Here is a 14,505-nt window from a genome sequence, read left to right as displayed (position 1 = left end):
AGTAAGGGGCGTGGCGTACGGCTTTTGCGTGTCATGTGCGCATGCGCAGTGCACTGACCGCGCAGTTCCTTTTACGCCAGGCGTTTGAAAGCTGGCACGGTGAGCTCTGTGCGGTTTGTAGTGGTTCTCCATCCCATCCTCACTGACATTTACTGTAACGGTAAGACCTCCCAATTACTTTAACAATCTTGTATTCCTGTAACACTAAATGTAGCATCTTAAATTGGTCGTAGTTTAATTACTTGCGAGTAAATGCCTACTATTCTGGAATTAGCTAACTTTGTGCTTAGCAGCAAACACATTAGCAAGCTAATGCTAACATTAGCCGACTGACTTGGAGGGGACCGGCTGCTGGATCAGTCTATTATCTGGAATTGGGAGACTGCTTTCCATGCTGCTTTAGGTAGTGTTGTGCCTTCAACAGATACCTTGTGACGGTGACACAAGATGTACACTCTGTTAAATATACATTTAAGTTTACATACGACCCAGTACGTGCTATATCCCGACCGCCATGTGCCTCTGTTTAAACTTGTAGAAGACTAGACAACCTTTAGCCTGCTAGCTCAGACGTTACTCTGCACAAACCGATCTGGAGTCAGTGGGGCCAACTGAGCTTAAACCAGATTGAGGCAATGTAGCCTGTCTATCTTGGTAAACGGCTAGCAAGCTAGACTGGCTACAGTACTAAGGTAATTGTGAACTTAGCACCAGGAGTTGACGTATTAGATAAGAGTCGTGACAATACACGTTAGCACGCATTTGGTAACTTAATGTGTCTTGATTTTACGTCAACCAATAGGCACGTTTTAAAGAGGTATTGCTAAATAACGTCTACAGGTTGCTAAGCTTTCAGATGAAGTCAACCAATAAATGGTAAGGGACGTAGCCTCTTATCACACTGCGAAACACTGTTTTGGCTTTCATTCATTATTTATTTTTATTTTTTTTTTGCCCATAGTTGCAAACATGGAGCTGAATGATGCTAACCTACAAACCCTGACTGAGTTCATGAGAAAGACACTGGACCCGGATCCAGCAGTCAGACGACCAGGTAACAACTTTATCAGCAAGCACTACCTTGGAAATCATTACACAAAAAATATTGTTATAATTTAATGACCTATTTATGCTGAGCATGAGTGGAACTGGGTAGTATCTGATTTGCAGCACCCATTTATTTATTTATTTATTTGTTTATTTTCTCTCAGCTGAAAAGTTTCTTGAATCTGTGGAGGGAAACCAGAACTACCCGTTGTTACTTCTCACATTGCTGGAGAAGTCCCAGGACAACGTGATACGAGTCTGTGCTGCTGTTACATTCAAGAATTACATCAAAAGAAACTGGAGAATTGTGAGTCTCACTATTCTACATTAAGATCAGAGGATGTTGGCTCTACACACACACACACACAGTATTTAGTGCAGTTGAAATGGATTGCAGTTCACCAATTATTATTGGTTATCACTGGGAATCTGACCTGAAGAGGAGCTACCTGCTTGTGCTGCCATGCACATGAGATTTGTCAGTATTTGACAGAAGTATTTAAACTTTATGGTGTAGCAGGGCATCTGTCAGGGAAGTTAGGAATATAATGACACAGTGCAATTTGGACAGTACTTTTAATATACAATTCATTTAAACAGTGTGAAGCTGATATGTTTTATTTCTCATGAGTATGTGACATAAAGTTTAAAGGAAGACTACCTGTTGATGCATCAGAGTACTTTAATTAGCCTGGAAGTCAATACGACCCACTAAGCTTTGTAGCAGAAAGTTGGTCTAGAGTCCCTTTGTTGGGGACTGACTTGAGCTTAATTTGCGTAGCTACAGCGTAGGGGGTTACACCGTCAAAAGCATTTTGACGGTGTAACCCCCTATGCGTCAAAAGCATTTTGACGGTGTAACTGTACCTGTGTACGATGTGCCCGTGTTCTTATGTAATTACGCCACCGAAAAACTATGCAGAGACTGGTCAGCTGTGTTCAGTTTCACTCTGCACTTCACACAGTGGCGAGTGGAACCGAGCGGTTCATGTTGCAGTTGAAGTAAATAAATGTGGATCAATACGTTTCAGTAAAATCACTGCAGCACAGAACATAAAAAAAAGAGTATGAGCCTGAACAAAGGAGAACTTTGCAGAGTTACGTGAACAAGGAAATGCATTTGGACCAATCGCAGCAGTTACGGTGCATTTCTGGGAAGGTACAGTCAACATGCCGCAGTACTACAAATTGGGCACATGGGTGTACTTCATGCGGTGACGGACAGAAGAGTAACAGTGACGTAATCATCCATGTCATCTGAACGCCATTGGGTTGAATTTACAACAAAACTGTTATAGGTTGTAGGACTTTCCTGTTGCGTGCAGAGGTACATGCGGACAGGACCCTGTTTATATTGTACTCGTTTATTTGTGTTCCTAATGATGTGGTGTGTTTTGTCAAAGGTTGAAGATGAACCAAACAAAATATCTGACGCAGACCGGACAGCAGTCAAAGCAAACATTGTAAATTTGATGTTGAGCAGCCCAGAACAGATCCAGAAACAGGTACGCACCTGTCGTTGCATTTGAAAGGTTATAATTTGAAGGTGTGGAGGCGTATGACTCGATAACAACCTGTTTACATGTCAATTGTATTTTAACAGCTGAGTGATGCTATCAGCATCATAGGAAGGGAAGACTTCCCTCAAAAATGGCCTGACCTTTTAACGGAGATGGTGACTCGCTTCAGAAGCGGAGACTTCCACATCATTAATGGAGTACTTCGCACTGCACATTCCCTCTTCAAGAGGTAGAGTCCACCTCTTAATGATTTACTGTGCTTTTCATGACTAACATCATACAGAAGTGTTTAAATGGTTTCTGCTCTGTTTTACTTTTCAAGGTACCGCCACGAGTTCAAGTCAAACGAGCTTTGGTCTGAGATAAAACTAGTACTGGACACGTTTGCCCTACCTCTAACAGAGCTGTTCAAGGTTTGTGATATCTTGTTGTGCAGTTGTCACAGTGCTTACGAGCATGCTAGGAGGTGTAAAGCAGCCGAAGCTCAAAACGTCTGACAAAGTTAAGATGACATTTTAGTGTGAGGTATTTATATTTAGCTTTTTCTCTTTGTTGCAGGCCACAATTGAGTTGTGTCAGACTCATTCTGCGGACGTCAATGCCTTGAAGGTCCTCTTCTCCTCCCTCACGCTCATCTCCAAGCTTTTCTACAGCCTCAACTTTCAGGTCCGTTCAGTTCCTTTGTACCTAACAGCTTTTAGAGCCTTTTACATTTATTTGTTTAAAGGACTTGACAGTGCTGTATTAACCTTGTTATTTTCTAGAGATGCACTGATTACAATTTTCCCGGCCAATTCCGATTTTTCATTGAGTTTGAACTGCCAATACCGATTTTAGCCGACTCCATCTAAGATTATCTCATCCCGGGCCCAGGCAAGACTGTCAGCTGGCCTGCGTGTGATGCTGATGTTGCGCGATGTAAATCATGCGGCGCCCGAGTGCATTTGACCGGCAAAAAATCGGCATATGTCAGACTGACCGGCCGGTCTCCGGTCATGGCCGATCACGTGAAAATCGGCCGATTCCGGTCACCAGCCGATAAATCGGTGCATCTCTATTATTTTCACTTAGACAAATTGAATCTCTGAAGAGTTGATTTTTATCTCTTAAATAAATGACTGAAATCTTGTGATGGCATACAGTCAAAAGCGGCCTCTAAGGTTTGCTGTAATTGAAATTATGGTAAATTTATGTAGTCAAATATATTGAAATTATTCACAAATGATAACAACCTCAAAAGTGTCACATGTAGCCTTCAAGTTAGCTTCATTTAGTAATTGATAAACACTTCAATCTGTGATGTTTGCCTGTAATTGTACGTTGCAACGTTACACAGGATCTTCCAGAGTTCTTTGAAGACAACATGGAAACCTGGATGACCAATTTCCACGGCCTTCTGACTTTGGATAATAAGCTTTTACAAACAGAAGTGAGTTGTCTTATTTCTACTTATGCAGTATATTTTAAACACTGCTGCTGAATTTATTTAGTTTTTTAAACATTTATTTGCCTTCATCTCTTCAGGATGAGGAGGAAGCGGGGCTCCTGGAGCTGCTGAAGTCTCAGATCTGCGACAACGCTGCTCTTTACGCCCAGAAGTACGACGAGGAATTTCAGCCGTACCTGCCGCGCTTTGTTACTGCTATCTGGAACCTTTTAGTTTCTACTGGCACGGAAGTCAAATATGACCTGGTGAGCGTTCTGAGCCCTGATTGTGTTCCTTTGTTGTTCTTGACGCTCAGTTTCCCCTTGTGCTAAAAGTACACCTTGTCTTGGTTGCAGCTTGTAAGCAATGCTATCCAGTTCTTGGCTTCGGTCTGTGAAAGGCCACATTACAAGAATCTATTTGAGGACCAGAATACTCTCACTAGCATTTGTGAGAAGGTCATTGTGCCCAATATGGAGTTCAGAAGTAAGGAAATGCCTTTTTTTTTTTCCTCTTGTGCCTGAAATGTTATCAATAGCAAACTCTGGTTTAGGTCTCTTCTCGCTTGAAGCAAACATGTGCTCATGTTCTGTGTGACACTGACCAGAGTGTCTCTGATGCCTGATTAGGTGCAGATGAGGAGGCTTTTGAAGATAACTCAGAGGAATACATCCGCAGAGACCTTGAAGGATCCGGTAAGAATTAGATGATCACTTTCCCTTAGAGAAACTATTTATAGAAAGACATAAATGCGTTATTCCTCCTTAACTGTTTGGACTGTCGGATTTCTCTCTCGCCATGTGAGAGTGGTGAAAACAGTAGGTTCATCTATTTCACTCATTGAGTTAATTACAGTCCTCGATGATAACCATTTGTTCCCTTTTCTTCCTTCCTCAGACATCGACACTCGCCGCAGGGCTGCCTGCGACTTGGTGAGAGGCCTTTGTAAATTTTTTGAGGCGCCTGTGACGGCGATCTTCTCCGGCTACGTGAACTCGATGCTGGCAGAGTACGCCAAGAACCCTGGGCAGAACTGGAAACACAAGGACGCTGCCATCTATTTGGTCACATCACTGGCTTCTAAAGCTCAGACACAGAAGGTGTGGTTGACAGATGTTTTCAGATGCTAATGAGCATGTAGCCTCTAACACAATGAAAAATAAACTTTTTTTGTGTATGTCCCCCCCCCCCCCCCCCTTCAGCACGGAATAACACAAGCCAATGAGTTGGTAAATTTGACAGAATTCTTTGTGAACCACATTCTCCCAGACTTAAAATCCTCCAATGGTAATCACTGAATTTCTTTTCTCACTTTCTTCCTAAAACATCCTTAAATGTTTCATCCATTTATGCTGCTACTTACTAATGTGTTCTACTTGTACTCTCATTGTAGTCAACGAGTTCCCAGTCCTGAAGGCAGATGCCATCAAGTATGTTATGATCTTCAGAAGTCAGGTACGAACTCTTGCTTTCTGCATAACGTTTTAATAATAAGGAGAATAAATATATTCATCCGGGCTGACTTCCTTTCCCTTCAGCTTCCTAAAGAGCAGCTGCTGCAGGCAATTCCTCTACTGATAACTCACCTGCAGGCAGAGAGCACAGTGGAGCACACTTACGCTGCCCATGCTCTGGAGAGGTTGTTCACTATGAGAGGCCCCAACAACACAACACTGTGAGTAACGATCAGTATACTGATACATACTTGTATTGTGTATAACTTTTAAATGAACCACAACAATCAAACTACCACTTTTAAAAGCAGACATATCTTGGTGCCCATGTTGAGTTGAGAACATTATCAGTGGAGTGACTGTAGATGAAACAATTCAGATTAAAAGCTTTACTTTAATATGGAGCATATAGTCAATTTATTTTCTTCTTTTCCTTCATTGTTTCACCCACGACTTTGCTTCATAAGTATTATGGACAGCTGAGATGATGCAGCCTACTCAAGCTTCTGCATTAGTTTGTTGATCTGCTATCCAATCTGTGTGTTTTCAGTATCACTTCAGCAGAGATGGCACCTTTTACTGAGCAGCTGCTCAACCATTTGTTCAAGGCACTGGCTCTTCCTGGTTCTGCAGAAAACGAATACATCATGAAGGGTAAACTCGCCTGCCATCTACATGCTCCGCAGCGTCTTTTAAACCAACTTTTTTTATTATTATTTAGCAGCCTCATCATTTCTCTTTCTTCATTTCTAAAGCCATCATGCGCAGCTTCTCCCTGCTGCAGGAGGCCATTGTTCCCTACATTCCCACTCTGATTGGTCAGCTCACTCATAAGCTCCTCCAAGTCAGCAAGGTAACACACAACTTCTTAACAGTTTGTAGATACGGTTAGATTTGTCAGGGCGCTTGTTTCGGGCGGATACGTTTGCCAACCGTTTTCAAACCTTTTACCTGCTTTTCAGAATCCCAGCAAGCCTCACTTTAACCACTACTTGTTCGAGTCCCTGTGCCTGTCTGTGCGGATCACCTGCAAGGCCAACCCCACTACTGTCGGCAGCTTCGAGGAAGCGCTGTTCCCCGTCTTCACTGAGATCCTTCAGAACGATGTCCAGGGTATGTCAGTTACCCATGAAATAGACTTAGATTTGTTAATATCTGATCAGAGTCGACGGATCTCATTTGTTTTGTTTCTCTTCTGTTGCAGAGTTTCTTCCATATGTGTTCCAGGTGATGTCTCTCCTCCTGGAGATCCACTCCAACTCAATTCCAGCTTCCTATATGGCTTTGTTCCCTCACCTGCTGCAGCCTGTGCTATGGGAAAGGACAGGGAACATCCCCCCTCTGGTTCGGCTGCTTCAGGCCTACCTGGAGAAAGGAGGCGCCGACATTGCCGGCAGTGCTGCAGATAAAATAGTAAGTAGTGGCAGTGCTGTCTACATCAGGGAAGATATTTGATCTAAAATGACATGTTTGAAAAGTATAATATTAGTGACTTAATGCTTTATATAAATAGAGAAAATAGATTTTATGACAAATGTGTTTATAATTGATCATCTTTCCTCCCTAGCCTGGCTTGCTTGGAGTTTTCCAAAAGCTTATTGCCTCCAAGGCCAACGACCACCAAGGTTTTTACCTTCTCAACAGCATCATAGAGCACATGCCCCCGTAAGTCAATTTATAGTTGCCTCTAGTTGAAGAGATTAACCATAACATGTTGTACCTGTTGAAGGTTTAGACATTGACATTTATGCTTTTTTTTTTTTTTTTTTTTTTTATATCTGCAGAGAATCTATCGTTCAGTACAGGAAACAGATCTTCATCTTACTCTTCCAGAGGCTGCAAAGCTCCAAAACCACCAAGTTCATCAAGAGTTCGTACAATCTTACAACATTTACTGTCGGTGACAGAGCTTTTAAACTTGCAAGGCAAAGAAAAATTCACTGTTCTATTTTGTTCTCCTTCTCACAGGTTTCTTGGTGTTTGTCAACTTGTACTGTGTCAAGTACGGAGCTATTGCACTTCAGGAGATTTTTGACAGCATCCAGCCGAAGTAAGTGGCTTTTCTATAAATAAACAAACAACATGTCGAGAGAAAGTGCACTGATGTGTTACTGTAGTTATTCGGTTTGATCATTCACGAGTTGAACAAAGTGTGTTGACGCTTAAACACAAAAGAACGAGAAGCGTGTCAGACCTTGGAGCTTCATTTAAAGCCGTTTTGCTCACTGGCAAGTAGCATCATTTTCTAGGGCGTATTTAAAGGGATGCTTCAGCCAAAGCTTTATCAGCCCTTCTAGTTTCCTGTGAAGGATGGGACTCGTTGAACCTTTGTTAATTTTACGAGTGAAGTGTATTTACAACCCGCATCCTTCCATCCTGCTTCCTGTTGTTCATATTAAAATAACATTTTTTTTGGCTTGCAAAAGGAAAACAAACTGATAGTTTTGATTCTGTTTCTGGCATGACCTTTATATGGATAACACCAGATGGTCATAGTTAACTTCTGAAGTAGTATTTCCTGATCCAAGGCATTTGCAAATCCCCAGTGTTTCTTAATGTTTGATCTAATGAGGGAGGAAAAAAATGTAACCAAGCCTTTTGCATTGCAGAATGTTTGGTATGGTGTTGGAGAAGATCATTATTCCAGAGGTCCAGAAAGTGTCTGGGACAGTTGAGAAGAAGATCTGTGCTCTCGGCATTACGAAGATCCTCACTGAATGTCCTGCAATGATGGACACGGAGTACACTAAACTCTGGTAAGAAATTAATTCCTGAAGGAATCCCATCTACTGCATTTGTTTTTAATTTCATACTGCCAATTTAAAGCCTTAGATCATCTACACATACAGTATTTAAGTTATAAAATGCGTTTCTTATGTTTGTGGATTTGAGCCCTGTGATAGACCTGTCCAGGGTGAACCCCGCTTACAGATGATGAATGTTTGTGGATTTGTTGATGAACTTTTAATTTTTTTTTTTTAATATATTTTTGTATTACTTTTATTCTATTGTATTTGCTCTGTTAACTAGCAACTGTCACTTTATGGGAGCAACAGCAACAAAACAATTTCCTTGAAGGATTAATAAAGTATTCTGATTCTGATTCCAATTCCGGTTAAAACTAAAATAAATGAATTCATGTGTCTTCAGGACCCCGCTTCTTCAGGCCCTCATTGGCTTTTTTGAGCTGCCAGAAGACGACAGCATCCCGGACGACGAGCACTTCATTGACATTGAAGACACACCGGGCTATCAGACGGCATTCTCACAGCTGGCCTTTGCCGGGAAGAAGGAGCACGATCCGATTGGCGATGCTGTTGGCAATCCAAAGATCCTGCTGGCCCACTCACTCCACAAGCTCTCTACTGCCTGTCCTGGAAGGGTACGTTCAGACATGCTAATTTTATGTAACTTTTAAGATGAGATTTAATTGTGCTTGGGATTAAAGAAATACAGAATAACAAATGGTGGTATTTGTTACTTTGGTGCAGGTTCCTTCAATGCTGAGCACCAGCCTGAATGCAGAAGCCCTCCAGTACCTGCAGGGCTACTTACAAGCAGCCACTGTGCAGCTGGTTTGAAACTGATGTGAAGGTGTTCACTGAAGAGACCACGATACCTTGTGGCCACACGACAGACCTGCTTCAGCTGAACTTGAGACTTTACAGATTTGGTTTGACAGTTATGTGATGGATTCACCAGAGGGGGGAAAAAAAACAAAACATTTTGATCTGTTCTCTGATGGAAGTATATTTTATGGGATTTTAAAGACGTGACCAAAAGTTGACATAAAAGAATTAATCGTTTTGTGTTTGGATCTTTTGGTTTACTGTGTGATGAAAGGCTGAAAAGAATTTGGATATCACGGTCTGGTTTCAGCAGACAACAGCAGAGGCAAAATTCAACAGTATTGTGGATTTCATAACATCTGAATCAAATGGGATGGCTTTCTTCAACGTGCTTTTTTTTTTTTGTATGTTTGAATTCCTTTTTATGGAGGTTATGGAGACGCTAGTCGAACATAACTAAACATAATGCTTAATATTTTTCTGTTGCATGTTTCCCCTTGGATATGTTCACGTCTAGTCTTTGATTCCGCACTGTTTGTTAATGTGAATAAAAAGAAGCACTTGTATAGATCTGTTTTTCTGTCTGCAGTTAAGATACACTATATTACCAAAAGTATTCGCTCACCCATTCAAATGATCAGAATCAGGTGTTCTAATCACTTGGCCTGGCCCCAGGTGTATAAATTCAAGCACTCAGGCATGCAGACTGTGAAACAAGACATTTGTGAAAGAATGGGCCGCTCTCAGGAGCTCAGTGAATTCCAGCGTGGAACTGTCAGAGGATGCCACTTGTGCAACAAATCCAGTCGTGAAATTTCCTCGCTCCTAAATATTCCACAGTCAACTGTCAGCTCTATTATAACAAAATGGAAGCGTTTGGGAAAAACAGCAACTCAGCCACGAAGTGGTAGGCCACGTAAAGTGACGGAGAGGGGTCAGCGGATGCTGAAGCGCATAGTGCAAAGAGGTCGCCGACTTTCTGCACAGTCAATTGCTACAGAGCTACAAACTTCATGTGACCTTCAGATTAGCCCAAGTACAGTACGCAGAGAGCTTCATGGAATGGGTTTCCATGGCCGAGCAGCTGCAGCCAAGCCACACATCACCAAGTGCAATGCAAGGCGTCGGATGCAATGGTGTAAAGCACGCCGCCACTGGCCTCTAGAGCAGTGGAGACGCGTTCTCTGGAGTGATGAATCACGCTTTTCCATCTGGCAATCTGATGGACGAGTCTGGGTTTGGAGGTTGCCAGGAGAACGGTACATTTCAGATTGCATTGTGCCAACTGTGAAATTTGGTGGAGGAGGAATTATGGTATGGGGTTGTTTTTCAGGAGCTGGGCTTGGCCCCTTAGTTCCAGTGAAAGGAACATTGAATGCTTCAGGATACCAAAACATTTTGGACAATTCCATGCTCCCAACCTTGTGGGAACAGTTTGGAGCGGGCCCCTTCCTCTTCCAACATGACTGTGCACCAGTGCACAAAGCAAGGTCCATAAAGACGTGGATGACAGAGTCTGGTGTGGATGAACTTGACTGGCCTGCACAGAGTCCTGACCTGAACCCGATAGAACACCTTTGGGATGAATTAGAGCGGAGACTGAGAGCCAGGCCTTCTCGACCAACATCAGTGTGTGACCTCACCAATGCGCTTTTGGAAGAATGGTCAAAAATTCCTATAAACACTCTCCTCAACCTTGTGGACAGTCTTCCCAGAAGAGTTGAAGCTGTAATAGCTGCAAAAGGTGGACCGACATCATATTGAATTCTATGAGTTAGGAATGGGATGGCACTTCAGTTCATAGAATGAGTAAAGGCAGGTGAGCGAATACTTTTGGTAATATAGTGTATATATATATATATTCTTTAATCCAACTTTTATTTATTTGTTTGAAGATGTTTCCCTTTTTGTTCCTCTGCCCTTCAAGTTTAATAATGGCCACTCCTAACTTCTTGCCTACCATTTGTACAGAGGTTGAGCGAAAGTACACTTAACAGTATTTCTATAACAAAGATAAAATGACTCCACTGGCATTGTTTCAGTTTTCTTTGTCTTCAAGAAAACTCAAAGAAGGCCGCTTGTCTTTGTTTTAGATAAACTATGACCTGGATGACTGAGAATCTTCAGACATTCATTCAATCCATCCATCACAAGGAAATGATGATGAGACCAGACACTTTGCTGTCCCTTCACTTAACAAATTCATGTATTTTAGAGCATACAGTATGAGCCTTTGGTCCATTGTTTAACAAGATTGAAAGACAGACAGAAAAAAAAGCTTAGGGCGATTTGATATGGCCGTTGGATGTCTTCATTTCAACATTCTTGATGAAGGGCAGCATGCACTTGTCGCCTCCCATGAAGCGATACGTTGCAACATTTGCCTCCCAAGGTAGCAACCTAGGACCCAAAGAAAGAGTCCCACGTTAATTTGACACCTCGGTCATGAGTAATGGCTGATGATTGATGAATGTCTTCATCGATACTTACGCTCTTGTGAGGAAGGGAATGTACATAATGCGAGGGATGCAGATCATTTGCTGTTCGGCTAAAATGGCCTTCATGGACTGCTGCACAGTGTAGAGGGGCTCCAGGGGTGGAATCAGACTCCGCAGCTCTTTCCTGGTAGATGGCAAACAAAAAGTCAAAGTGTTGCCGATCAAACTAGCTCAAGTCCTGGAGGAAGTGATCTCACCTGATTTCACAACCTGCAAACATCCCAGTGTCTACAATGTAAGGGCACACTAAAGTGGTTTTGATGCCGTCCAGATGTTCTGCTAGCAGCTCGTGTGACAGTGACTCGTGGAAACCAACCGCTCCAAACTTACTGGCACAGTAATCCTGGAAGGGAGGGGGGGGGGGGGGCAGTAGATACCAACAGGCTGATGAGCATTTGAACTGGCTGTCTGTAAATGATTGCCTATGTGGTTTCTGTTCACTCTGTGGTGCAGCATACCTCTACGCATGCAGTGCTGAACAGCCCAAGAGCGCTGGCAATGGTTACGATGTGACCGTGGTTCCTCGCTTTCATCTGAGGCAGGAAGGCCTTTGTCATCTGTCCAGATTCAGATTCAGAAAACTTTATTTGCCCATGGGACGCAATTTAAGGCACAATGTGGGCAGCATGACATGGAAAACAAGATGTGTTTAAAGAAACAAACAAAAAAAAGAACAATACACAATAAGCTATATCATAATTATTTGAAACATTTCAAACCATCTGTTCAATCCATAACAAAAATGGAGATTTTATCAATTAAGGAGGCCTTAAACTGGAAGAAAACTCAAAATCTGCTTTATTCACTAGGCTCTGTAACCAGTGTGGTGTTTAAAGCACTTCATGGGATGAGAGTCCAACTAGGACAAACCCGGATGTCAACCTAGTGTCACTAGGCAAATCTGAAGGAACTGGTTCAGTTCATTGACCCTGTAGAGGAAAATGTTTGACCACAGGTGCCCTTTAATCTGAAACAGTTTGCTTTACTTTGCTGAAAATGCACATTTTAATGAATATAAACCCTGACCAAAATGAAATTAAGGTTTGAAATCATGGGAATGTGCAAAACCATGCCCGCCTTAATGTCTTGCATGCATTTGCATCTGAGTTTGAAAGCTGATGGAGACCATCTGTGTGTTTCAAACATGTATTGACTGAACTGATCCTGCCATGGATGTACAGATTGTGGCATCTGCTTCAGGTTTAAACAGGGGCTCATAACACATCTTGGCTCACGGGTTTAAGTGATGCCAATCTCCTTTGGGTCAGGTGCATTTCAAAGAGGAAACAACCACCCCACCGCCTTCTGTCGCTGATTTCCTTTGAATCGGGCGCTAATGAGCTTACATCCCTGCCCTTTTCATTTATGAGCATGCAGCTGAGGATTTAAGAGGATCAAAAACAGAATCACATGCTTTCTTATGTTCGCATGGATTCATTTTATTCTGGGGATGAGTAAATATACCGCCCACCATTTGAATCTTTAGGTCAGCCTGTACCCATTTTGCATTCAGGACATGATGTGTTAACGACCCAGCCGCTCTGCTGCGGCACAGACTGCTCTGATCCCTTCACACATCGCTGCACAAACACTAACCCCAGCCGGCGGGGGGGACAATGAATAGATGTTACATAATCTATGTCAAACTGGCTGAACGCTTTAGCTCTGTGTCTATAAGGCGGAGGGTCATAGTTTGACAGGAATGTGTGCGTAAAGTGCGTGCGTAAAACCTCACCCAAAACAGCGCGTGGCAGTTTACCAGGAGCGTCCTCTCCAGGAGCTCGTCAGGACAGTCCAGCAGCCTCCGTCCGGCCACCACGCCTGCGTTGTTGACCAGTATAGAGACGTGCCCGACCTCTGCCCTCACCCTGTCCGCCGTCTCGTAAATGCTCTGACGCTTGGACACGTCCACTGTGTGCGTGTGCACCTCAGCTCCCAGCTCCCGGGCCAGTTTGGCGGTCTGCTCGTTGGCATCCGCGTTGCAGTCCCACAGCACCAACCGCGCCCCCTCTTTGGCAAACTCCAGGGCGAACAGCCGACCCAGCGCGCCCCCGGCGCCCGTGATCAGACAGAGCTCTCCGTCAACGCACTTGAGCCTCGGCCGGAGGAAAGTCTGGACGACGGCGCTCAGGATGGAGTAGGTCAGGTCGATGAGCATCAGCAGCAGGTCCACTAAAAAAATCATGATGCTCCAGAGCAGCCTGGTCCTTCTGAGGCCAGGAGAAGCTGAAGAGCGGCACAAGCAGACCGCCAAGCCGTGATTGGATGCTCATTTTATATAACCGGTGTGTGTCGGATTAGGACGCTGAGTGATGGTGACCACCAATAGAGGGCCGTTTTGACTGACTGACTGACTAACTCGTGCACATTCATAACTCGCTCATATAAGACTGGAGCAGGGATTAAGACAACAAGCTGGTCTTACATTTCTGGACTCCGGAGACAAATAACATTCTGGACAAAAAAGTCCACATGTTATGGAGCATGAGGATGGATAAGATGATGGATCAGACTGATAATTACTGGATGTGTATCCTGTGGTATCTGTTGAGCTGGTTACAACTTTTATTTTTAAACTGAGCTACTGTATGACTGCTGGTGACCTGGATCACAGCTGCTTTCTTACCACATCTCACCATCTATTTGGGCCTCATATTTGAGGTGAATACACATGTAAATCGTGCGACTATCTGATTGAAGAGTGTAAACTGTGGATCACCAATTCTTACATCAGAATAGCTTTAGGAAGCACAACCAATATGTAAAAGATGAGGATTACTGCTATCACCGACTTGGAAAAACTGCAAATCTGTCCTTATTTAGAACTACACCATACGCAGTGTAGTCAAAAGTATGCAGTACCGCAGGTATTTTCTGAGTCTCCTGACATTCCTGACGCCTCAGACATCAAAATATTTGAAGACAGCTGTGCAACACCTTTAATTGCTGCATAGTTTGTCTGCAGTGTTTAAAGGTCAAAACATAATGACA

General features: G+C 43.1%; 2 protein-coding genes across 2 annotated transcripts; one reads left to right on the top strand and one right to left on the bottom strand.

Annotated features, from left to right (window-relative positions):
• Positions 1-75: 75 nt before the first annotated feature.
• Positions 76-9,584, top strand: cse1l (CSE1 chromosome segregation 1-like (yeast)). The gene is made up of 25 exons (XM_084542958.1): positions 76-160; positions 962-1,054; positions 1,212-1,354; positions 2,451-2,552; positions 2,651-2,796; positions 2,890-2,980; positions 3,126-3,233; positions 3,904-3,996; positions 4,092-4,259; positions 4,350-4,479; positions 4,623-4,688; positions 4,891-5,093; positions 5,196-5,280; positions 5,387-5,448; positions 5,532-5,668; positions 5,998-6,101; positions 6,203-6,300; positions 6,410-6,560; positions 6,652-6,860; positions 7,015-7,112; positions 7,232-7,317; positions 7,416-7,497; positions 8,057-8,203; positions 8,598-8,829; positions 8,939-9,584. Exons 2-25 carry the CDS (start codon positions 970-972, stop codon positions 9,026-9,028), a joined length of 2,916 nt encoding a protein of 971 aa, XP_084399084.1. The 5' UTR covers positions 76-160; positions 962-969; the 3' UTR covers positions 9,029-9,584.
• A 1,610-nt stretch (positions 9,585-11,194) lies between these two features.
• On the bottom strand, positions 11,195-14,036 carry LOC311487355 (retinol dehydrogenase 10-B-like). The gene is made up of 5 exons (XM_084543608.1): positions 13,250-14,036; positions 11,973-12,071; positions 11,712-11,857; positions 11,507-11,638; positions 11,195-11,416 (listed from the first exon to the last, which is right to left on the bottom strand). Exons 1-5 carry the CDS (start codon positions 13,697-13,699, stop codon positions 11,296-11,298), a joined length of 948 nt encoding a protein of 315 aa, XP_084399734.1. The 5' UTR covers positions 13,700-14,036; the 3' UTR covers positions 11,195-11,295.
• Between the last annotated feature and the right edge of the window lie 469 nt (positions 14,037-14,505).

This window comes from Chelon labrosus (assembly GCF_963514085.1).
Source record: "Chelon labrosus genome assembly, chromosome: 4".
Lineage (NCBI taxonomy): Eukaryota > Metazoa > Chordata > Actinopteri > Mugiliformes > Mugilidae > Chelon > Chelon labrosus.
The sequence above is the reverse complement of the archived record's forward strand: the minus strand, read 5'-3'. Positions and strand labels throughout refer to the sequence as shown.

Coding starts and splice junctions, on each gene's coding strand:
- cse1l (XM_084542958.1), top strand. CDS start 970: ATGGAGCTGAATGATGCTAACCTACAAACCCTGACTGAGTTCATGAGA. Junction 3,234..3,903: donor TCTACAGCCTCAACTTTCAG/GTCCGTTCAGTT, acceptor AACGTTACACAG/GATCTTCCAGAGTTCTTTGA. Junction 6,861..7,014: donor GCAGTGCTGCAGATAAAATA/GTAAGTAGTGGC, acceptor TTTCCTCCCTAG/CCTGGCTTGCTTGGAGTTTT.
- LOC311487355 (XM_084543608.1), bottom strand. CDS start 13,699: ATGATTTTTTTAGTGGACCTGCTGCTGATGCTCATCGACCTGACCTAC. Junction 12,072..13,249: donor ACTGCCACGCGCTGTTTTGG/GTGAGGTTTTAC, acceptor GAATCTGGACAG/ATGACAAAGGCCTTCCTGCC. Junction 11,639..11,711: donor TTTGCAGGTTGTGAAATCAG/GTGAGATCACTT, acceptor GCCATCTACCAG/GAAAGAGCTGCGGAGTCTGA.